The sequence below is a fragment of the Ixodes scapularis genome, unplaced genomic scaffold, assembly GCF_016920785.2.
Source record: "Ixodes scapularis isolate PalLabHiFi unplaced genomic scaffold, ASM1692078v2 PGA_scaffold6__148_contigs__length_123643588, whole genome shotgun sequence".
Lineage (NCBI taxonomy): Eukaryota > Metazoa > Arthropoda > Arachnida > Ixodida > Ixodidae > Ixodes > Ixodes scapularis.
The window spans coordinates 60434814-60460540 of NW_024609881.1; the positions used below are offsets into that span (position 1 = coordinate 60434814).

The 25727-nt window shown below is 43.4% G+C and overlaps 1 protein-coding gene across 1 annotated transcript; it reads left to right on the forward strand.

Annotated features, from left to right (window-relative positions):
* The first annotated feature begins 134 nt into the window (after positions 1-134).
* LOC115310122 (venom metalloproteinase antarease TserMP_A-like) lies at positions 135-24790 on the forward strand. The gene is made up of 10 exons (XM_040218167.2): positions 135-183; positions 2687-2844; positions 3837-3929; positions 4317-4434; positions 5916-6043; positions 6183-6254; positions 18877-19010; positions 23076-23131; positions 24275-24386; positions 24619-24790. Exons 1-10 carry the CDS (start codon positions 135-137, stop codon positions 24788-24790), a joined length of 1092 nt encoding a protein of 363 aa, XP_040074101.2.
* Positions 24791-25727: the final 937 nt, after the last annotated feature.

Here is a 25727-nt window from a genome sequence, read left to right on the forward strand (position 1 = left end):
TTTCAATATCTCGTATTTTGTGTAAAATTTTAAAGGGCACTTATCCTTTTCACCCTTTAAAAAGGTTCCTGACATAGCCATTCTTACATTTCCAAGTGTTTTTCTTTCCTTTACGCACGTTTTTGCGACGGAAAATGTATTCGGCTACACTCATTGTTTTCAGCGTTGCTACTGCTCACGCCGGTGATGTATTGATTCTATTTACGAAGACGCTTCTGCATGGCGTTTTTCTTAGTGACGTAATATCGAATTTTACTTTTCTCCTGTGCTTAAACCTCCGAGCTTTTGGGCACGATAAACAGTTATCATGGAAATTCCGCACACAATATTGCAGACGAGAAATAATTTGTATTACGGAATCCACCATACCCCCGAAAGGCGCAGGGTTTAAATAGGCTTGGGTAGACATACTGCATTGATTGTATTCATAGATTCCGTCAGAGTCGCTGACAAATAAGACGCGCAGGGTGTGGCTTAATAATATAACCTTGATTCTTGCTTCGTGATTGCTTCTTCTGTGTTCTTATCCTCTAATGCTTCAATCCTACTGGATGAGAAGAAATAATGAGATGCTCGTCAGTCAACCGGCCCTTCACTTAGGTTGTGAATGATTGAAGGAGCGGCCTCTTATAAATATATGCCACTATATCTTCCGATAACCAGGAGGGGTTAATTCGGATACTTAAATACGTTGGTATTCTAACGGCTGTATCAAGTAGTGGCCAGGCTATTTAAATCGACTGCAAAATTCGGTTTCTTAACCCATCGCGCTACGACTTTGTGCAGCGTTGCCCACAGGCGGCGCAAATTTTTCTATAAACTTTGCAAAGAGTGAACTTACCTGAGGAAAAAGTAAAGAAAGCAATAGTCTTAATTCCCGTGGAAACCCAGCGAAGCCACCGTTCCTCAATCAATCGGGCGCCCAGGTGTTTGAAGTCTGGTGACTTCACTACGTTTCCATAGGAGTTCAGCCTTTTTTTTTTTTACAATTTCCTCAGGTAAGTTCGCTCTTTGCAAATTTTATAGATCAAATGCACCACCTGTGAGCAAAGCTGCAGAACATCGTAGCACCATTGGTTAAGAAACGGAATATTGCGGTCGATTTACAGAGTCTGCCCGCTACTTGATGCACCCGGTACTACATCCAAATGTCTTCAAAAACACAAGCAAAATAAAATTGCGACTAGGTTAACGCAAATCTAGTGATTATATTTTTTATAGCTCTGGCACGTAATTCTTGTACTTTTAACCAAATATGGTAATTATTTTTCTTTTTTTTATATAGATTTGTCAAAGCAACTTAGCTTAAGCAGTGTTCTTCAGTACTGCTGGCTCCAAAAAATGATTTGGAACCAGCAGTACGTAAGCCACGTTCCGCGTTCTAAAAAAGTTGTCCGTCTTTTTACGCACTTCGTCGTCATATAAATTCCATGCCGTCGGCCAGGATCCTGGCGGTGTTGCATCGGTGGTGGTAGGAGCCAAAAGTACGAGCTTTCCATTGTAATTTTGACCGTGAATTCTAGCACCAAGCGCAAGGGTTGCAACATCCGAGAGCATGACGCTTTGGCCCCTGTGAGGTCGTTTGTGGACACTTCGGGATTACCTTTAAGGTATGGATGCGATAGGATCTTTAACACACCAGTCACAGACGAGCTCTAAAGGCATCGTACTCCACAGTTCAGCCAGCCAAAGGGCGTCACAAATAGGTAGAAAGCGACACCGAGGTCATCATACCGGAGGCAGTTGTTCGCGCATTCAAAGTCTGAGGTACGTCAGGTCTACGTAAAGACCATGCACTTGGTTCCTAAAATTATACCTAGAAATTAAGCGAGGATGCAGATGTAGCTTATTAATGCGGAACGCAATTGCATTGTACGTGCACTGAATGCACAATCACGTAATGCTCGTGTTTTGCCGAGTTCCGAACTGCCACAAATCCTTTCACGTTGTTGGGCAATAGAGAAAATTACTCTTCGCGCTTTTCTTAGCCTCTGTTTGTTCAGATTATGTGTACAATCGGAGTTACCAAATGGATGTGACCGTCCCAAAACGATGTTTCATTCATCATGGCGCCGTACGATTAGAGCGCCGAAGAGCGAAAAGTTTGACAGATCTCCGAAAGGTTTTTGCAAGAACAGGAACGTAGGCGTGGTATTGAAGGTTAAGATTATAACCATCAATATTAAAAAAACTTGGCAACAACAAGGTAATCTAAATTCTTCAGCTCCTTTGTTTTATGTGGTATGGCACTCTTATAGCATTTTGAAGTCTAGGGAAGTAGGATATCTTCTCATAAGCTGCATATTAAGAAATGCATATAAAAGAATAACTAGTGATAACGAAGCACGACTGGAAGATGCCCTCCCTCCCCCCCCCCCCACCCCCCCTTCCCCGATTTTCCGAATTTGTTCCGTTCGAACTATTCACATAAGTACAGGCTTGCTTCCCGTGGTTCGCTTTTATTCCATTACATTTCCAACGTCTTGTCATTGCAGAAGAGCTTTCTTATTTATGTTGAGTTGATTCTAATTTGTTTGTGAAAGAGAACTTTGCTACGAGATTTATTAAAAATTTATTTTATTAGAAAAACACCGTGACTTGTGACCAACGTTTCGTTTCGTCCTCTGTACCGAGAAGTTCCCTGCAAGTTTGGAACGGTGGGATAACAGGAGCAGTTACGTTCCAGGTGTCGTGTATCCGGTTCTGATTGAAAGCAGAAGCGGCAACTCAAGAGGCGCTGTTCAATTTTCTAAAGACTACGTCATAGACTTGGAAGAATCCAGTGTTTTAGGGGACCGTCTGTATTTTTCCGAGGCTAGGGATGGAGAGGTGAATCACGAATTGGTAAGGAAAGATTACCTTTCACAAGAAAGCATGCTTCCACCTCATTGATTGAAATTCACTTAATTTAATTAGAAAATAAACATTCTACCTGTTTATTCACTCAAAAGTTATTTGATGTGTCCGCTAGTGCCTTTGGAAGTTTTCGTACATTTGAAAGTGCCATTCAAGCAGAATTGTCTTCGCTATTAATAACGCAAATAACGCACATTTGTTTAAATGACGTGCCGTCTCCCACGATTTTGTTTTTTGGCATTCTTTGAGAACGTTTTTCTTCCTCGATGATTTATGCAACCATTCGCCCCGATATTCGTTCTGCGTCTTGTTGAAACTCATTGAACGTAATCATTTACTTAGTTTTTATAAAATGCCATTGTTTGCGAAAGAAAAAAAAAGCATGAGCAATTCCAGTCTGTGAAGGTCGAAGACCAGTGAAGCTGTTTAGCACACGACACAGACGTGTCAAAGAATTTTGAACAAAGGTACGACCAGATTTATTATCTTGATCGGTGGTCACCGTGACGAGCCGGAGGAAAAAAGACACCCGCGACGCGACCGCCACCCGGCGGAAAGTAGACACCCGCGACGGGACCGCCAATCCGGGACAGCGGAATGAACGGAAACTAGGCTCTCAAGCGCTTGGGGCGACTACGAGGAGAGGGCGGTGCGAGAGTAGACATAGCCGACGCGGGTCGCACAGAGCGAAATCTTTGAGAAGCCTTTATTATCTACCTGAGAGTCTACTGATCTCGAAAATGGAGCCCATTGATAACTAATCTACTGGAAATGCATATCCAAGTGTTGAGACAGGAGGTTCTGCATAAAATAAAGCAATTTTTCACCAAATTTCCAAACTGAGTTTTTGTTGACGCACACAAAAAATCCACGAAACCCTAGCCATAAATAGCTTGGCTATAAAAATAACCGTTTAGCATTTCAGCTGCTACTATTATGAAGATCACTTCGCAGTTATTTTACTCATATGTTGTTTTCAGATGGATACTACAGACATGCGTAATAGTGTTTATGAAAATTCGGAACACAAGGCTTCCTTTACAATTACTGAAACAAGTGTGGGAATCGAAATGGTATGTACAAATAGTTTTGAAGTATATATTCGTATAAGAACAATACATACGAGTATACAAATGTACAGGAGGTTATGCAATCATTATTTATAAATCCTGTATTTGTTAACTACATAGATTTTCGCGAACATTTTATAAACCTGCAGCGCTTTTTTAAGTTTCGAAAAAAAGAAGATGTATTAAGCATATTGGAAGTTCACATCGCCACAGCGTCTAAAGAACATTATTTATGAGAATTTTAAAATAAATATTTAGAATACTTTCTCCATATATTGCTTACAAACCAATTGAATTTTTAGGAAGGATGAAATGTTTGGTTAGCGATTCAAAAACAGTCTGCAACGGGCAATGCTTGCAATATTCAGAAATCTTTCACTTTTTTAACAGGAAGGATACCTAAACTTTACACACGGAATTGAGCCACTGCGAATACATGACAAATCCGGCCGAATCCCTCACAGAATATTTCCGCTCCCGACGCCTGAGGAACCGATACACTTGGAAAGTAAGTGACAGAATCAAACACTACACTAGATATTTGTTGAAAATTCTGCCTTTAAAGGCTAGACTTCTCGAAGCAAAAATGATTAGAAATGCTGAACGTACGACCGAATTCCTTCCTCCAGCGTTTTTTTTCGCCTGCGGTGTCAATTCTGGTACGCTCTCAGTTATTTGCCATTTATTATCTCGATGAATTAATTCCCCTCCCGTTTTTTCTCTAACAAAACATTCCCTTTAAAGCGTGGCGAAATGATCGCATTAATTAATTGTCACTGGAAAATGAAAAGAAGTGCTTGCAGAGGCCACGGCCCCTTAGTATTTCAGTTTTTTTTTACTTGCATCATTTCAACGGCTCCTGTATTAGTGATCTGAGTATGTAATCTGATGTTAAGAGTATTAAGTATCAGATTATGTATGATCTCAAATCGTACCAATAATTAGCACTTTCGCAGTTAACGGAAGGGGTCACTGGTTTGGCAGCCGGAAAAAAGTTATTATATCCTTATATTCAAGTTAACACAGCTTAAGTGCGTTCAAAGTTGCCGTTCACTTCTTCTTAAATAATTTAATTGGTAGCACTCAAGAGTTCCGAGCATATATGTTTCTACAAATAATTTTTAGGACGCGGAATATACTGGCAATTATAACGTCCGTTATATTTTTACTTAATTATACTTATTGTTTAGGTAACACGTCAAAGATATCACTTCGTCGCCTTTTCTTTCAAACGAAAAGAATTATTAACCCTATTTTGGCATGGTTCGGCTTTGAGGTGATGGCATTAAGGTAAACACATGGGCTGACATCGGATATTGTAATTATTTGTGAAAATTATCTTGAAGATATCTTAACGGCTAAAAACCGCAAAAACGGGCCAGCAAAAAAGAAAAAAACAAACAAAAACTAATTTACAGCAAAACACTAACTGTTCTTCTATACTTTTGCTGAAGAAGCATGCCTTTGAAAAGTTATAACCTTTGACTTCGACTACTTTTTATATTCAGTATCACTATTATGTTTACAGTTCCCTTAGAAGACCGTTCCGATGAAAGTCTACTGCCAAAAAGTAAGCTTATTTTGTTTTTATAACATTTAACATTCCTCAGCAGTCCCTTCAACCAATTATCCAAACACCAAGGAGCAGGCTGCAATTCCAGTTACATGCGCGGCATACATACTAGCTATTTTATAACTATGATGCAATTTTCTGTACACAGTAGAAACCCTAAGTTTTCTGCTTGAGGTTTTTGCTTTGAAATAATTCGGTAGACGTCAGCACGTGCTGCGCGAGTAACTGCAATTCGAGGCCGCACTTTGATGATATAATGAGTTTGAAAGCATTTAATTGGAGAGACTGTTTCACTATCTTGCACAAAAAACAAGACCAACTTATCTCGCATCGTGATTATTAAAAAAAAAAAGATTACAAGGTGAATTCTAAACTCGAGAAGCACTGAGGACATGCCATCATTTGAAACCTTCTAGGTGACACTGCAGAGCCACCCGCCGTGTGGCGACCTGAAATGTACGTCATGTTTGACAGTGTAATACACAAGTACCTGCAAGGAAACAAAGACCTACAGACTCGATACATCATAAGGCTAATGAACATGGTGCGTATGCTTTACATTTGTTCTTGTTCGGAAATAATTTAGTAATATCTGTTTTCATTGACCAAACAAAAAGTGCTTATTGAGGGTTTCGTGCTCCGATTACTGACACCCGTTCGAATGCCTTATTTTTTCCACGAAGGTGAATGCTATCTTCAAGACGGTTGGCAAGCCCCGAATAAACCTCCAGCTTGTTGGAATACTCGGATTTCCGGTGCGTATTGATTGTCCAACCCCCAAAGATTGGTATCTCTAAGTTTGAAAGTCTTGTTTTTGCCGCCAAGAGTGCAACACTATTGTAAACTCAAAACGTTTTAGAAGAAAATTGTTTTTTCTCAGTTAAAGTGGACTTTTTTAGTTGGAACCGTTTCGATCAGATTGCGCTTTGCCAAAGGGACTCGAGTGAGAGGAAAACAATAACTATTTGTTTAACTATAAATTATTCGATGCCAATGATTTAAGTCAGATTTATTTGCGTTATACCGTATTAAATTATATAACATCAGTATAGCCATGAACTAGTGCATTTGATCACTAGATGTATTTTTGAACATCACAGATTGACTAATAAATCCATCCTACCACTGAAAAAAATGCTGAAGAAATAATTACTGTAAATTAGAAGTAGGGTTTAAGTTACTTTTGTTTAGTAAACTATGTCTTTGTAGAACAAAAAAAAAAAAAAAACAGCTTAATATCGTGTGGCTGCGATATGCTCAGACGACTGCTTTATGCTTGATTTCAGTGCGTTATGAGATTTTTGTTTTCTTCAGCGATTAATTGACTTAAAAAGAAAACAATGAATATACAATGCATCGCATGATAGAAAAATGGTAAATTATGAAACTATTTTGGGATTAGTTTTGTTGAAATGCTTTTATTCAATTTATTGTAGTGAAGCAGGTATAAATCAAAGCACTATAAAAATCATAATAGAAATCACGATTTAAATCGTCCTGAATTTATTCACCACCATGCTGTTAACCCTCATGTTTTCTGGGTTGGAAGAATATTGTGTAGATGGTTGAGCGTGTTGGTTATTAATTCACGATAAGGAAAGAGGGGCATTTAAGACAAACAGACAAAGCCTGTCTTGTCTGTTTGTCTTAAATGTCCCTCTTTCCTTATCGTGAAAGAATATTGTATTGGTCAGCTTGATACAATGTTTTGTTTTCGATATGATAGTGCTGCAGAGCAGGTTTACACTATTGTGCCGGATGCAAAAATATATTCAGTTTAGTGATTTTTATTATAGGTAAATGATGAAAATATTATTAGTTATTATATAAACTACCATACGTTTAGCAATTCGTGTGAAATGACAACGGACATGGCAGTAAAACAGATAAAAATATCCGCAAATTATTTACCGTTCCCACTTAGACGACTTTTTTTCCTGAATTCATGTGTTGGTCACGTGTCAAAAATTCACGGGACGTCATTTCTTCTGCTAAATTTAGCGGAGGAACTGAATAGGTGTTGAGGTCACGTGGCGTCAATTTTACTGCTAAATCTAGCAGACAAATTAAAATTTCGTTTAGGTCACGTGACCAAGTCAGATGACGTCACTTTTTCCGCCATATTTAGCGGAGAAACAATATTTTTTTCTAGGTTGCGTGACATGAAGTAATGTAACGTAATTTCCCCGCGAAATTCAGAGGGGAAATAGCAGAGGTCAAGCAAAAGTCGGGACTCGGAATTCAGTTGTTCTGTTTTCTGAGTTGCATCGTGGGCGCGGCAGCAGTATTGTAGGCGTTACCGAAAAAAAGTAACAAAATACGTTAATCAGCACAGCAGATGATATCAAGGCCATACCAATCATAGCTGTCGCCCGTCTTTTGTGTTCTCCTCTACAGCATATATGTAACATTGCATTAGTAACTACTACTTTTCCCCACGGCATGAAAATTCCAAGAGCTGCTGTTTTGCACAAAGCCCTGGTTCTGTTGACAACATTAAAAACTGTAGGCTCAGATCCGTACTTCCTTTGGTTTTGAAAGTATTAGAACATCAGATAAAAGGCACTTCTGCAAATTTTTGAATCATAGAAATGTCTTTGTAATGCAGCAATACGGTTTTCAAGAAAAAAAGTCAACAGAACTGGCGTTACTTAGTATCAAAGAAAATTAATCAACATTTTAAAAATAAACTATTTACCCCTGGAATATTTTTAGACTAGAAAAGCGTTTGATTTCACTAAGCATGATATATTGTTTGAGAAACTACCGTTTTATAGAATTCGAGGTGTTGGTACGTACGTAGTTACTTATCTTGCCGGTCACAATATACGTGTTTTAATGGATACCGGTACCAAGCCAGAACAAATTTCGCATGGGGTTCCACAGCGGGTTATTTTAGGTCCTCTGTTTTTTTATTATTTCTATTAATGATATTGTACCTATCCTAAATACTCCTGAAATAGTTTTTGTATGCCGACGATAAGAGCTTTTTTTTTCTCGTCCATTTTTACGTCAGCTAGAAGTTACGGTTCACTCATGGCTCAACGAGTTATCGGACTGGCTTGACCACAATCACCTTCAGTTAAACGTTACGAAAACAAAATATGGAAGTTTTAAGCCACGAGGTAAACCTGACGATTGTGAAATTGTTTTTAAAAATTCCAAGACTCGGTGATCGAGCGTGTAATCGTTTATGAGTTGTTAGGAGAAATTTAAGCTGGACACCTCATATAAATAAAATGCATGCAAGCAGCTTGAGATCTATTGGTATTTTATACAAAATTAGATAGCTGGTTCCATGCTGGTTAAACCATCAGTTGCACTATGCGTTAGTTACTTTCATCTCCATTACTGTTTATTAGTTTTCTTGTTCAACAGCAACAAAAATATTGATAGGTTGTTTCTTTTGCAAAAGCTATACGTTGAACAGAAAACCTTGAGCATACTGTCCACACAGCACCATTCTTTTGGAGCGCAGATCTTAGCCGCCCGTTTCTGGCTTGAGCAGCGTCGGCGTAACCGTGAGATGACGTGACCCCCGTGAGGTCACGTGACAGCAGTGACATCACTTGACCTCCGTGAGGTCACGTGACACTGGTGACGTCACGTGACCTTCGTGATGTCACGTAACCCCCGTGAGGTGAGGTGACTCGGTGAAGTCACGTGATCCCCATGAGGTCACGTGACTCCAGTAAGTTCACGTGGCCCCGACGACGTCACGTCACCCTTGTGAGGTAACATGACCCCGTGAGGTCACCAGGGTCACGTGACCTCACGGTGACGCCGAAGGCACCGCCGTCGCAGTCGCCATTGGCGTAACTCTGAGCAGTAGCAGGCAGGATGAGGAGGTTAGGAGGAGGGGGGAGTATACGCTCCCCTCAGTACCCTTCCCTCCTTCTCCTCAAGAGCTGCGCTCTAATTCGGTTTTACAGGGAGTTGCACACTCTAAAAAAATTCCGTGAGTGAACTTTACCGCAAAACACTCGGAGAACCAATCAGCGCTACTTATGCAGAAGGCTCAGCGAATGATGATACCGCAGCATATGTTTCGACCAAAAAAGGCAGTCCGAGTTGTGACATTAAGCAAGCAAGCCTGACGTTTTGCATTGATTAATGTCACAACTCGGACAGCGTTTTAGGTCTAAAAATATGTTTTGGCATCGTCATTCGCTGAGCTGCCTCCGCAAGTTGCGGTGATTGGCGCTTCGTGTGTTGTGCGGGAAAGTAGAGGTACGGGCGTTTCTTAGGGAGGAAGCGGCTTTCGGATTTTAAACACAGTTTTCTTACCACTAAAAATAATAAGAGACTTCAACTGTTTTTTGACGCACATCTTCCTAGTAATACACAATGCAATCTTCGACACGGCTCCTATAAAGTAACTTGGTCTAAGACGAACTATGGACATTCACCAGTTAGCATACTTGATACCTGATTTCTTAAATAAAACACCAGCCGTTAGGAAAACAATCTGAGGTTGTAGAACAAAACGCAGCTTTAAAATTAGTCTACAGCGGGACCTTGTCTCATGTCATGTTGAGTAAATACTTTTAGGTTATATTTTCATTGTGTATGAGTTGAATTACCTGCCTCATTTATTTCCAAAGTATTAAGTGCACTGACGATTGTATAAGCATTGTACAAAACATGCTGTGTTGATTGTTGCTGATGTGCTATTTTATCTTCTTGTAATCTTTAATGATTATTGTTGTTTTTTTCGCCTGCTGAGCATTGTAAACGGGTGATAGGCCCGCGTCAGGCGGAGCTAATCTGCCTTTTGTCCTGTTACCATAGGCCTAGTGTCTCCATAAAGCCAATTCAATTCGATTAATTGGAAATGAAAGGAACGTGTTACAGTTACCGATATAAACTAACGCACGTTATCTTGGCTTTTCTTTTTTAGTTATGAATTGATATGTTTTGATGATTTCACGTTACAGGTGTACTTAATCGCCATATTTCTAGTAACATTATGTCCATGCAGACACTGAACATAAGTACTTTATCTTTTTATGGCTTCACCCAAATATTCACAAAAAATGCAAAGAAAAACGCAAACAAATCACTTAGCTTCGCGCCTTGAAGCACGAAAGAATATTTGTGTAATTTTGTTTAAACTTTTAGGAAGTAAAAGTAACTAGTAACGTAAGTACATTACCCGTTACTGTTTTGAAAAGAAGTAACGAGTACGTTACGTGTTACCGAAAATAAGTAACGCGTTACCGGTAACGTCGTCACTTGTAACGCGTTACCCCAACGCTGGCGCTGAGTCATAAACTCAAGAAAAGAACGTTGCACTCCGAAGTAGAACACGGCCCAATCAACAGTGAGACATCAGTCAGGGATGATGTCCGGCTTTTTATAAAGGAAACAGAGAGAAGAAAAGCGCTTTTACCTTGAAGGTTACATATGTCACAAACAGCGGCACAAAGCAAACGGAATGGTTTCGTCTCGTTGCCGTTACAATTCATTAGGATACGCGGCTACGATATTGACTGAAGAGGACACCGTGAAAAGCAGATCCCGTAAGTTGCTATATTCGATTTCTGCTTGTCGGTCTCTTTATGCATGATAGAAACCACTGCTATTTATATCGTTTCTTACTTACTCTTATTAGCGCCACCAGGTGCATGCTTAAGGACCATTAACATGCCATTGCACATTTACGCTCCTTTTACTTATGGGCGACCATAACCATGCAACAGGCGAGCCGAGGCTTGTGAGGGACCAGCTGCGCTTGGTGCTGAAAACGTCAGCAGCACCCAACCCGAATACACCCACGCGCAAGGTTGTTTAAGGAGGAACTTCTCGAAACCTGCTCTGCAGTTTCCTTACAAATTATAATATCTATCACGCCTCCAAAGTATTAAGCAAAGTTTGCTGAACAAAAACACTAAGATTACTTTAGGTGCCAGATGAAGAAGCAGCAGATGTACCCACGATTGCCAGCCTGAAGGATTCAATGTATCGAGAAAGGCGCTCATCGTAGCCACCGGCGGTTCCTTCATCAGCCGACACTCCGCAAGACAACGACGCCCACAAAAAGACAAAAATAGCAGAGCCCTTCTTCATCGTTCACAACGAGGTAGAGGGGCTTAGAGCGATAAACCGGGGTTCCGGTCTGCACTCGAAAGTGACCCCAATAAGGAGGCTGCCATTGTACGCAAATTTGACCACACGTCACATGACCAAACCAAATACGTGACGTCACAGAAAAGATGGCAGCGCCCATGCAGCGGCTGGCCCCAGCTGGGCCGGAGCTTGTCGGATGCTTTGTTGGTTGTCGTTCGTCTCGGCGAGTTGATTTCAGACGCGGAAGCCGTCATATGAGGCCGGTCGAAAGCGCGTTCAGAGTTCAGCGTGGTGTTTGACGTAGGTATAACGTGAAAATACGGAGAAACGGTGTGCATTTCGCTGGTGGCCGACCGGGATATTGCCACGGAAGAGACAATCTGACCTACGTTGCTCGGACCTCGGATTGATTCGGATACCACTAGGATATAATTTAAGGCGACGTTTCTGTGCTCTCGTTGACCATCGGAATCTTCGAGGTTTGCAGTGAAGCGTGTTCAATATATTTGGATACACAGTTTAGCGACGGAAATTGCGTGAGTAGTGCTTGGCGGTGTGTAATCGTGGTGCAGCTTCGATCAAATGACCGAGGGCTCACTTCGGTTGTGCGGCGCACCGGAAGGCTGCCTTAAAGCTGGTAGTTCCCGTGCCGTGCTGAATGATGCTGTGCTGCTTACAAATTGTTCCGGCGTAGAAGTGCACTTTCACGGAGCACAGGTGTGCGGCGCACCGAAGAGCTGCCTTCAAGCTGGTAGTTCCTGTGCCATGCTTTAGGTGATGCTGTGCTGCTTCCGAAATTGTTCCGGCGTAGACGTGCACTTTCACGGAGCACAGGTGTTGCAGTTGGTATTGATCCCGCTGGTCTGCCGCACGTTTCGTCAACACAAACGTTTCATCCACACTCGTTACGCGAATTGCAAGCTGTCCGGACATTTCACCGAGCGTGTTACGTACCCAGCTCACGCCGCTTTGTGGCAACAGTCTGCAGTGGCTCATTACCAGAAAAGTGGTCCCACATCCATTTCAGTTCAGTTCGTCCACGGCAGTCGCCAAACCCCGAAGGAGAGGATTTATTCGGACAGAATGCCACTAAAGCAATGCAGCTTCTTCAGTGGTCAGGATAGATTCTCTTCTGCTAGTTTTGTTATACTGTCACGGATCCTTGTTCCAGTCCTATCCTCTATCAATATTCACTATTCTGGGACACTGCAGGTCATGCTCAGCTGTAATCGTATGTTCAGGTGGAGGTGCTGGGCACTTTACCCGTAGCCTTTCACTCTGTGTGAACCCGGCGGCTCTTCAGCCGAGTTACCCGATAATGGGACACGGCTGGCGGACTATTCTGCGTCCTATACCCCTGTCGAGCCGTAGGCAAAGTCCTGACCCGAGCCTGGCAGAACAACCGCAAGACGACCGAGTACCACAAGGAGTAACCTCGGAAATACACCACGAAGCACCTGAAATCCGAGCCAGTTGCTGCTACCAGGAAAAACCACCGGAATTCGGTCTCCTGTCAGAAAATCCGAAGCTGACTAAGCCAACAATGACAAACCTGTAGCAGCAAACCGTGTCCCCTCCCGCCATTGTTTGCATGCCCGTCGCAAATCACACTCCGACGCTTTTTCACGCAAGCTGTATGAAGACGTCAAGGACTGGATTGAACAATATGACAGTGTCGCCTGCCACATTGGGTGGACAGACAACCAGCTCCTGCAGAACCTATACTTCTCGTGGAAGCAACTGCCGGCGCTGGTCTGAGAACCATGGATCCTCCTTAACGTCATGGGAAGTTTGCAAGATCAAGCTGAAGCGCGCATCCGTCAGCCAACATCAACGAGAGAGAGCCGCATTCTTGATTCTGTCCAGGACACTGCCCCAATGAGAGCGCCACCGCACTCGTGGAGGATGTTCTGCGCTTGATCGAGCGCCCACGCCCACGCCGGCCTTGATGCTACAGAAGCCAAGAACCTAAGAATCCCATGCGCCTCACGTGAGGGACAACACCTTCGGCAGCCTTGTCCGCAACCCCCCAACAACAGTCGAAGTGTTCATATCACTGAGGCTTCCAACATGGAATGTGCACTGCATGCCCGAGCCTGCCACTATGAACAACTTCCCGGCGTCTCGACACTCGAGTTGTCCAGCTACTACTTCGACGCCAGCCTCCCAGGCATCCACGACATCACCCACGACGTTGTCTGGGAGGAGATCAGGACGCTACTTCCTGCCATCAGTTGCCCGGCTTTTATTTTGATTGCCGAGATTGTTTCGGAACAAGTTTGACAGGTATTTTAACCGAGACTTCTGCGAGCGAAGCGGCATCTGACAAACCAAGGGAAACTTACGCCACAATGGCACGACGACCACCACCGGCTGCCCCTTAGTATTCAATGCCAATTCAATGAGACACTCTAACGCCGAAGCATTCCCGACATTGTGTGTAGGACTGTGCTCAACAAAGTACACCGAGGAAAACGTAGGTGATGCGAATGTGCGACCGAAAACCACTTTGCTACCACTGCATGAAGCCGACCATGTCTACCAAAGCAGCCCGTACCAATGAATTGGTCGGCGAGGCCTCGTGCAAAACGACCCTCGATTACGTCTCGAGGAGCGACCACGGGAGATTAAGGATTACCTTCGGCGATCTTTGTCCCTGATGCCTAAGGTGCTGAATCGAAGATTCTGAATCCCTGATTACCCCAAAGCTCCTCATGTCCATCACCTCAACAAGAGGTAAGCACGACAAAGCAGGTGAGTGGCGATGCAGTGACAGTGAATTTGGTGTCGGTTGTCGTCCAAGGACAATACCTAAAAATTTGTTGACACCAATTTTCTGTGTCCACTCCACGAAGCACACAATTTCAAACTTTGAGGGAGAATGCCCCTGAGTGACTTGAAGGAATACAATGGTTGGTTGCCCTCAAAAGTGAACTGCAAGCATCACCAGACTTGGATAGCAAACAAAAATTGTTGCCAGCTTTCAAGTCAACGGTACAGCGAAAGGCACAGCCACGTAAGCAATACATGCCCGAGCTTGCTACATTGATGCCGAAAACTACCAGGAAAATTTTCGGATTAGAAGCCAGCCCTGCAGCTTCAGTGCACATGACGTATGATTACAAGACAGCATCAGTCGGTCAAAGTTGCCACTCGACCAAACTGAACACTGACGTGCCAGGAGCGTCATCCGACAACAAGGTCTACAGGTACTACGACTGAACGCCTGACACGAGACTGTCGCAGAAAGAACTCGTTATGGAACCATTTAATAAGAATCAATAATTATGTAATCAAGTGGAAATAAACATATTTGATACACTAACCAGATAAACCTATTTCCGCTTGCCTTCATGCCTTGAGAGTCTACACACCGAGAATTGTGTCCATTGCACGCTCTGGACCTTACGAGGACACTCGCTTCTCTGACTCTTCAATATTAATTAAGCGGTCATACCAGACTGGCAGACTTCTTGCAAGGGGCTGCACTCGTTCAACCTTTCCTGAACATGTGGTGCACCCGAAAACCAACTGCAGTGATGTGAAAATGTTATTCATTAATTTATTCCTTCCAGGGGCCTTCGTAGGCATTGCAGAGAGGATACTTAAAACTACACACATGATAATAGCATTAAAGCACACTGCTGTAACTTGTTAATTGAAAAAACAAACACACCTCTGAGCATATAGTTTAATAGTATGTGTTGATGCATTGTTATATAGCATGACACTTCCTATATGTATGACACAATAGACCCTTTGCAGAACCTTTTCAAGCAACACAACCGTCACCATTTTTTTCGGCGCAAAGCACACGAATGGGCCCCAGTTCATGTCAAACGCCAATGCAGCATTCGAGTCCAATAGTTGCTGAGCCGAATTCACAGGGATGGCGGACATAACATTCTTGTCGAGCAAATACCCAAAGTATGAAAGCCTGGGGTAATTACAGTAGTAGCTACTGTAATTTGTTTCATCAGAATTTGGCAGACGGCAAAGGCTACGGTCTCGGTGAGTCAATACACACATTGGAGAGAGGCACATGACAGCATATCACCGGAGTGCTCGTCTGCACAGATTTGTCACACACCTTCGCTCCGTCTCTCTGATTGGCTCGAGGGGGCTGTGGCGGTTGGCCTTTTCCAAGTTACGGTGATGCGAAGTATAGACAGCCCACACTTTTAAAAAGAGTCTATTGAAGAGACCGAAAGGAATGGTAGTCAACATTTTTCAACAAGACTGCTCTCCAGGCAAGGGATGAACACAAATATGAATCATCTTATCCAGGTAATTAGACCAAGTAAATAATTGACCGACTAATACAATGCACTCTTGATGGAAAAGAGTATAGCTGCAATAAATCCTACAAAACAGAAAAAATGCGCAGTTAATCTATGCATGCACCAAAACAGTTGTTCTTAGAGCAAGTCGAATAGCTTTGAAGCAGGTGCCTGCAACGATTTATTCTTCCCCATACTCAATAAAACGCCATCCTCGTAGCTGAAAACAAGGGTGCACTTCGCACTCACACACACACAAAAAAGGAAGAAAAGCGATCGAACGTAGAATTGTGGATTAGCACAAAAGAATCGCAGGAGCTTCCTCGCTAAAAGTTGCTATGGTTGTTCGGTGACGGAGGGCTGAAACAACTTCCCTTAGGCCATAACGCGACGTATACATTTCGCGTAGATTCTCAGATATTTCAACGTTCAAACAAAGCTAAGAGAATGCGAAAATTTCATGTTAAAAGCACTCAAAGTTCTATCGGTCCTCGGACACATCCCGGAATCCGAGCACCGGTACGGCGATGCAGAGCTGATGCTGTCTCACAGGCGTTAATATCCAGATGATCCAGAGCGATCTTGCGCAAAAACGGTATAAAGTCTCATTCCTTCATATTTTCACATTATACCTGCGTCAGCGAGCACGAAGAAGCCCGAAGTCGTCGGAAAGCAGCTGCACATCACGGCTACCGCGCACCGAACAAACTCGCATCCGCCAGCTCTGGGCGCTGCCATCTTACCTGTGACGTCACGGCTCTTGGGAGGTCACGTGACGAGTGGTCACATTTGCGTAAAATATGGCGGCAACCGGGGGGGTGCCACTTCCGAACTTCCGGTTTATCACTCTAAGCCCCTCTACCTCGTTGATCGTTCACGACCGCTGATACCCTCGTGTTGAATAGTTGCCTTCGCAACACGAGATGGCATGCAACGGCTGTCGTCAGTTAAAATTATTTTTTTTTTCCGGACGAGACTTTATTTGTTCTACTATAGGGGAAAAATGAAATGCGAACAGAGGAGCGTGCGGCTCGCGGTACAGGCTGCGCCGCCTGGAAGTGAGCCCAGGAGCGAGGGTGCGTGGCCTACTCCAACGTGTTCACGCCCCTCCATCCGCGCTCCCCAAGCTTCAGCAGTGCGCCTCTTGGTGTGCTGAAAGCTATCACCGCTATCCTTGCTGGCTCAGCGCGTGCGGTGCAAAGAAGCTCGCCGCATTTGCCGAGCAGGCAAAGATAGCGGTGACAGCTTTCAACGCACTGAGAGGCGCACTGCCGAAGCTGGGGGAGCGCCAATCGAGGGGCGTGAACACATCGAAGTAGGTCACGCACCCTCGCCCCTAGGCTCACTTCCAGGCGGCGCAGCCTGTACCGCGAGCCACGCGCTCCTCTGTTCGCATTTAATTTTTGTCCGATAGTACCTTACATGTGTGACCAACTTGTAATTCTGCATGTTGTAATTGACGGAGTGCCTAGCGCAGCCGTTTGATTTCTGTTGTCGGGTCGGCTAGCTACAAACTTTTGCCCGTGCGTTTGAAGGGCTATAATTACATTCACATTTGCTGGGATTCCTTCCTTGACCCCTGAAAATTTCATGACGGATTTTGAGCAGGCGCTTTTTGGTGGTCTGCGTGTCGTGTTTTCTCAAGCTGCTCATCGCAAGCGCCATTTTCATTTTAGCGCAAAAAATGTGGGCTTCTGTTCAGGGGGCTGGGCTCCAAAGCGCATATTCAAGAAACCGCCAGCTAAGGGCGTCATTCATAAGCTCGCGGCATTTTCCTTTGTTTCGCCTTCTGACATCCCTCGCCCCTGAGCGTTTCTGCGTCGGTGCGTATATTGCTCGGTGTTTCGGAGCTTATTGGATTACTTGATTACTTTGAAGCGACTTGAATGAGGGCATTTTCCACCGGAACGGTAGCACCATCACGGAAACAGGAGATCCAGAACCAACATCCATTTGGAGGCATGGCAACGAAAAATTAAAGCCACGTCGGGAAGATCCCACCCGATACGCTTCGCGTTCGTTCATTTCATCGACAGAGACGAGGTCCAAACAAGAGTCATCTTGCTTCAAGTTGGAAACCGGGGAGCCGTACGTGCGCGAGGCCGCAAGTGGGCTAAAAAAGTCAGAAAGCTGGGGGAGAATGAAGTACGTCTTCACAGTGTCGTCATTTCGCTTTTTTTTAATTTTTGAACTATGCTCAAGCTTTTTATGAAATATAGGCATTGCTGAGAGCTTTAGTCGGAGAAATGAGTGTGTGACAAAAGTTGCAGTCGATTCTTTGTACCAGTGTGTGATGTGTGAGAAATAAAACCAAGGTACGTTTGTCGCAAACAGATGGTATCCCTCTAATCGAATGCAGAAAAATAGTTTCGAACAAACCCAAAAGGAGGGAGGGGAGGGGAAGGGTGCTAGTGCGTGCCTGTACACATATCTTATATCTGATGGTATGTTGGGGCCCCGAACAAGGTAAGAAAGGAGCGTCGGTCTGTGTTGCGAAGAAGTGTTCTATGGTTCGGTGACGGTATCAAAGAAACGACTTATTTGGGCCATGACCTTGCACTGTTTTAATGTCGCGATTACATAACACTGTGTAAATGAATAAGAAAAGAATGACATATGACTCAATGTGATAGTGCCAATCAAAAGCAATTGGGGATTTGTCTAACCAAATCGCTTCTGTTCGCGCAGTCAAAGCCGTTGGCTTTATTTCGAAGTAACCATTCGTTTTACATTTCATATTTGTACATTTTTTTATTTTTGTAATGACAGATGGCGTTGTAAAAACAAAACTAGCTCCTTTCTAATTCGTTTTCCAAAAGGTCGGTATGTTTCTTTTAGCTTATTTTACTTAGAAGACTCAATGCCAAGTATTGCACAATTTTACGAACAATTAGACCTAGAAACATCATTGCATCTAGGAAGTACTACTTTTCGATGATAACCAAGCACCATTTTCAACGGTGGTCTAATTTGTGATTGAAAAAGTAATAAAATATAAATATTCTCGTTTAATTCTTTATGTTTACAGACGAAAGAAGATGAGTATTTTATTGTGGAGGAAGATAACCTAGTCGCAGCGATCGACTCACTAAGAGCCTTTGGACCATACACTGCAAGCACCACGTTCGCAAGGCCCGCCGATTTCTACGTGATGCTCGTTGGGTAAGCAAGATCACGTAATTCAGCCCGAGGTCTAGTTGTGCCGTGAGGCAGAGATAACATGCTCTAGTTCCTTATGGCGATTCAATGCTCCCGAAGGATATGTGATAGAATACGGCGGTCGTGCGACAATTTTCGGACTTAACAATAAATTACGCACTGCTGAGATCATATCTTTGACTTCCATAACCTCTCAAAACGAATTAGCTTTTATTTCAACTCAAAAGCAGGCGTAGAATTTGTTTTTCGTACAGAAACGAGCACAGTTAGCTTTCAACTCGTTGCCGGAACAAGTGGCCACATGATCTTCTATTACGGATTCGAGGCAGGCAAGTGTCACAACCTTGGCAAAGGCCGGTGCAGTATTACTACAGGGGGATTCAAGGAAAGGCCAGGCTCTTTATATCGACCGCAAAATTCGGTTTCTTATCCTATCGCGTTCCGATTTTGTACGGCGTGGGCCACAGGTGGTGCATTTTTTCTATAAAATTCACAAAAAAGCGAGCTTACCCGAGCAAAAAGTAAAGAAAGAAAAAAGTGAAAGCCGTTTACAACTCCCTATAACACCGAATTTGAGCACAGCTCTTGAGGAGGAGGAGGGAAGGGTACTAGGTGGGTGGGTCACGTGACGATGCCGATGTCGTTATCAGTGACGTCACTGCTGACGTCATCAGTGACGATAACGATGCGGATACCGATGACGTCATCAGTGATGATGACTCTGACGATGCGGATGCCGGTGATGTCATAAGTGACGTCACCGATGACGTCATTGATGACGATGCGGATGCCGGTGACGTCATCAGTGACGTTACTGATGACGTTATCAGTGACGATGTGACGATGCCGATGTTGTTATCAGTGACGTCACTGCTGACGTCATCAGTGACGATAACGATGCAGATACCGATGACGTCATCAGTGATGATGACGATGACGATGCGGATGCCGGTGATGTCATAAGTGACGTCACCGATGACGTCATTGATGACGATGCGGGTGCCGGTGTGACGTCACTGATGACATCATCAGTGACGATGACGGCATCGCATCGTCATCAGTGATGATGACGATGACGATGCGGATGACGGTAACTTCATCAGTGTCGATGACGTCGTCGGGGGGGTCACGGTACCTCGGAGGAGGGGTTCATGTGACCCTGAGGGGGTCACGTGACCTCGGGGTGGTCACGTGACCTCACGTGACCTCTGGGGGTGTCACGTGACTTGGGGAGTCACCCGACCTCTGGGGGTCACGTGACCTTGGGATGACCTTCGTGGTCACGTGATCGTGCGGTGACCTTTTGATGCCCTTGGGGGTCTCATAACCTTGGGGTGACCTCTACTACGCCGACGGCGACGCCGCTGAAGCCGGGAATGGGCCCCTAAGAGCTGCGCTCTAAAAGGCTCAGCTCCTATGGGAACGCAGCGAAGCCACAGGTCTTAAAACAACACGGCGCCGTTTCGCACGGGAGACAAGAGATGGCGCAAGCGGTCGCGACGCCAACTGCCGCCAACGAACGAGCATACGACATCTTTAGCAAACAAGGAACTCTACTTTCTACGCTGTCGCCGCCTGCGGAATGCGGTCCGCTTTTGAGTCGAAAAGATCGTTTGCTAAAGACGCCGGCTCTCGGCGCCGTATGCTCGTTCGTTGGCGGCGTTCGTTGCGCCATCTCTTTTCTGCTGTGCGAAACGGCGCCGTGTTATTTGAAGACCGGTGGCGTCGCTGCGTTTCCATAGGCGCAAAGCCTTTTTCTTTCTTTAGTTTTCCCTCAGTTCAATTCGCTCTTTGCAAATTTTACAAAAAAATGCACCATTTGTGGCCAACGCTGCAAAAACTCGTAGCACGATAGGATAAGGAACCGAATTTTGCGGTCGATTTAAAGAGCCTGGCCTCTCCTTGAATCACCCTGTACAGTTGGGCGATTCACTGTACCGCAGTGATTAGACGCAAACTACTACTCAAATGTTCGTCGAGCTATTTTTTTCTCACGAGCCAATCTCGAGTGATCACTGAGTTCCCGTGTCGAATACTCGAGCCGCCTTCGACACTTTACCCCATATTGTGTGATCCCCGTAACTACGTCCTTAATTTTTTCGAAGCAGAATAACATTTTACCAATACACGGAAGCCGTTGTGCTAGTAGTGTTTCTTGGGAGTACAGTAGGATATATCGAAATGTTTCCGAAACGAATATGGAATGAAAACAAAACCATTTCAAGTTGTGGTATTTGAAAACAGAATCCCCTCGAGGATGAACGCACTTGGTGCGAGGTCTTTCGAGCTTTTCTATTTACTCTTGGATCGGAATTGTTTAAAGACCTCAAATACGGAATTGAATTCCTCTGTTACCTTTTCATTCGACCGAAATCTCTTTCTAGTCAAGACATATTGACTTTTCGGAAAAATATAAAGTGTGAGGGAATTCAAACTTCCATTCTGCTATGTTTTTTGTAATCGGAGCAAATACCGAATGCAGATGATTTGCTACGCATTAAGAAAATGCGACACCCATCTTGCGAAAAGCTTTCTGTTTTGAATTCGATTCATTACGTAAAATATTATCTACCTGGTGACAAGAGATGCCCAAGGCTTCCTCTATTTTACGCACCTTTATTGGGCGACATGAAAACGTTTCCTCTACAGTGTCTGATGTGCTGCCCGTTTCAATGTGTAGCGAACCTGATTCTTCGCTTAATGTGTGCCACAATGCTGGAGCATCAAAACCCCAAAGACTCACTGTTGGAAACGAAGACGATAAATATCAAGGGCACCAAAGCTGTATTTATTTTCGTTTTTGTCCTGTTTATATATATATATAGATATATATATATATATGTATATATATAATATGACCATTGGGCCTTTGATTTTACTTTTGATTAAAAATGCACGAGGCTGTTTCACTCAAACGCTCGTCAAAACTAGACTAGAAGATAAATCGATTTCATATTTACATTCCCTTCGTTTGATTTAGTTGGATTCCGGAATGTTTTCACTATGTCCTTGCACAAGAGAAGGTAAAGACAGCGCACACACGAATGGCATAGAGAACCCAGCACGAGCGCTAGAACAACGAACCTTAACAAAAAACCGAAAAAAGTCTACTCGATCATAAACAACCTTCCCATATCCTAAAATTGGGCGTAGTAAATTTTTGTAAGCAGGCAGTTCTTTGCTAGGTGAAAAACACCCGAGGATGATTTGTTTTAACCTCCACAACTTGACCTGCAAAGCTTTGGTATGTTTTTCTTATGTCATGCGTTTCATTCGTAATACTGGCAGATAAGTGTTCCACTCATTTTATGCTAGTACCATCTAGATTACGGGTTCAAAGCAATAATACATTTTCATGTTTTCTTGAAAAACAGACATCTTTATTTTGATTTTGGCATAGTTCAGTTATTAGGAGGCGGTATCTAGTCATACACATATGTGTTTATATCTGTCTAGCCGATATGTGTTCAAGAAAGGACACATATGCGCTGATATCTGTTTCCCCCTTGTCTTCGTCTTTCTCTGGGCTGCATTTACCTTACCTAGTGATGAACAAACTCGCCTGCATCGCCACCTTTGCTACCCTCGTACTTCGGTCCGACTCGTTCCAGCAAGCTTGTGTAAAAAGCATTTCAATCCGAAATTGTAACATGCCCTCTTTTTTAAGTGCCGCTTAACTTGGCTTTACGGCAACGCGACAAGAGACGTGTAAAAAAGCTTTGTTGCCCCTCAAAACGAGGGGTAGATGTGCATAATTTAGTCTAATACGCGCTGCATGCTGGAAGTTATTCATGTATTATTTCCGAGGATATTAAGACCCTTTATTTATGCGAATCCCAGTGATCTCAAATTGTCAGTATTAGGCTGTCGTGACAGCTTCTTTGTTACGCCCTCATCGCCGTGTAACTCACCTGCAGAGACAGCATAAATGTAGCTTTCACGGCTTTTCTAAGAAAGGACATGTAAAGCCTAAAAAGCACAAACTATATGTACATTCACCGTTTCACGTGATTAATGTTCACAGCAGCAGGAATGCGCATAATTATTATTTTCATATTTGCATTTCAGGCGCAGCTTAGGGAGACGTGACAAGAACACTCAGAAATTATATTCTGATATTAACGGTAAGAGGGTGGGGTCAGAAGATGCTCCGGACCACACATTTATGCTGAATCTTGAGAAAATCGGAGTTTAACCAATTATTTCCGAGATATGTTTAACTAATAACGATGGACATTCGCCGTTTCTGCTAGTTAGTAACACGAATCACTGAGTGGGATTTTTAAGTTGGTAGCAGTTTTCACAGAAGATGACCTTGATTGAATAAAATTAACATTTCTTGCTTTGAAGCAGTTGGAGAAAGTCAAGTTAAAAATCTTTTTAAAGCACGTTTTGGCCACTTAGTTCAGAAATAAAATTTGACATGAAGGGTTGTCGTCAGATGCTGGTCATAAAAATCACATTCAGCAAATATCTCTTGAAAGTTTCACTTATATTCGTGGTGATCTTGCTACAACACGAACCGCGAAAATCAACAACAAATTATGACTACATTTTTATTCTACGTAAAACTGTAAGGCTTCAAGTGTCCGCGTGTCCGCAAAAAAAGTGTTTTTCATGACAAGACAGCCTACGCATTGCCAAACGCTTAGTGCCTTCCAAATGGAGCTCTAACGGTACAACCTAATGCCAAAGTTTTAAAACTCACTGTTTGCGAATTCGAAAGTTAGAAGCAATTTTTTTAATTTTACACTGGCTAAATGACTCCCGTTTTCGGTAGCCGACGCCACTCATTTTCATGCGTTGCTGGACTTCGTCGACTGCCATCGTCTTATTGTGAATTTCCTAAAACTGTTCATAACATTTGAGTCAGCAAGTTGTGAAACTTTGGCATCAGGTTCGAGCACCGAGCGCTACACTTGGCCAAAGACTGAGCGTTTAGTAATTCGTAATTTAGCTTTGCGCTGAAAAAAGTAACTGTAGATGTTTGTTTGTGTGTTTGCTTTGCTTGTACCTTTCTGAAAACAAATTGTCCCTGTAAGCACGCAGCCCCACTTCTAGACACGGCTTGTTTCCTTGGCATTTGAGACATTTGCACAAGCGGTCATGCCTCGGCTAATCATTAACTTTAAGTGGCTAAACGTCTCATAATTCTAAATAGCTGCTTTCCAAAGAGGGGGATTTTCACATCACAACGTATTCTTACAGCTTGAAAAAAATCTTTATGGAATGTTTTTCGTAAGCAACAGATGGATTATTATTTCCAGGTATCGCCTATTCCGGAATGATCTGCGTCCAAGGCGTTAATGTGGCAATTTGCGAGGAAGAACCTCCTCTGTTCTATGGATTCACCACAATAGCCCACGAAATTGGGCATTTGTAAGTATCTTGTCGCTTCCTTTATAAACGCATGTGCTCAGCGTATCACCCGGGAAAAGCTTTTTTAGTCACCGTTGGTGAATCCCATGCCTTTTATCATCGCTATGGACAATGCGATATGGGCCGATAAGAAGCGTGACCATAATGAGCCTTGCTTTGCGTTTGTTAATTTGTCTCTGATTATAGTTTTGTGCATTAGATGGTTTTCTTAGCATGAACATTATCTTCGCAGGCTCGGGAGCGCGCACGATGGAAGTGGTCCCTTGACAAAAATCCAGAATCATCCTGGTGCTCTTGGCTGCAAGTACCCAGATCAATACATTATGAGTCATGCAGCGAAACGTGGACCGCCTTTTGCGTTTTCAAGTTGTAGTGAAGCGCAGATGGAATTTGTTATGAAGTAAGTATTTGCTTGAACTTTCCTAGGCGCTGGCATCATCGAACCTTTATTTTCCTTTGGACCCGTGACATTTCCTATGCTATTATTTCACCCTAACTTTGAATGCATCGTTTGCCAGTTAACGGGGATGTTACTTCCAATCGTAGTTACTTCAATCGTAGTTCACTTAAAAGGCAGCTAAATTCACCAAACGAATGACGACGCTAAAAGCGTTTCCATAATACCGGCACCATGTTCTTTAAGCTGTCAGGGATAGTTGAAAGAAACTTGCAGCTCCCCTGTCATTGGAGAGGAAACGAGGCTGCAAGTTCACAACGAAAATACATTGTATTGTGGTTGTGCTCTTATTATCGCTATAAACAAATTATGTGCATTATACCGAATTGAAGAAACATCAAAGCCTTTACCAAACGGTAGCTGAAATCATTAAACATGACAAATAATTTTTCTTTTTAGAGTAATAGTACGTCCGTCGTAAACGAACTGAACCGAAAGAACGATTACAATGTTGATTGATTCGACGCCCTTAAGTCCCGGTCACACTGAGGCAACACAAGAAAAACGCGTTTCTGGTGACCCTCTCACATCGCGGCAACAAGAACAGCAGGGCAACACATTGCTGTCACCCGGAATCCGTGTTGGCCGATGTGTTGTCCGACCACCCTATCACACCGCGCTGACGGCGGGCCCAACGCTTGGAACACTCCGCCATCTTGATTGTTTACCTTCGTTCGTGTGTGACGAGGCGTCGCCGGATATGCCACTATTCAATGTGCTAGAGCGTTTGAAGGGCCGGAAATTGCTACGGGACGACATCAACTAGTGACTGTGGCTAGAAAACTTGACACGGGGAGTATTTTCCACCCTTTATTTTATGAAGATGTTCTTCATTCGCTGACAACGATTTAGCCCTATAGGAGGAAAATGAAATCGCCGATATA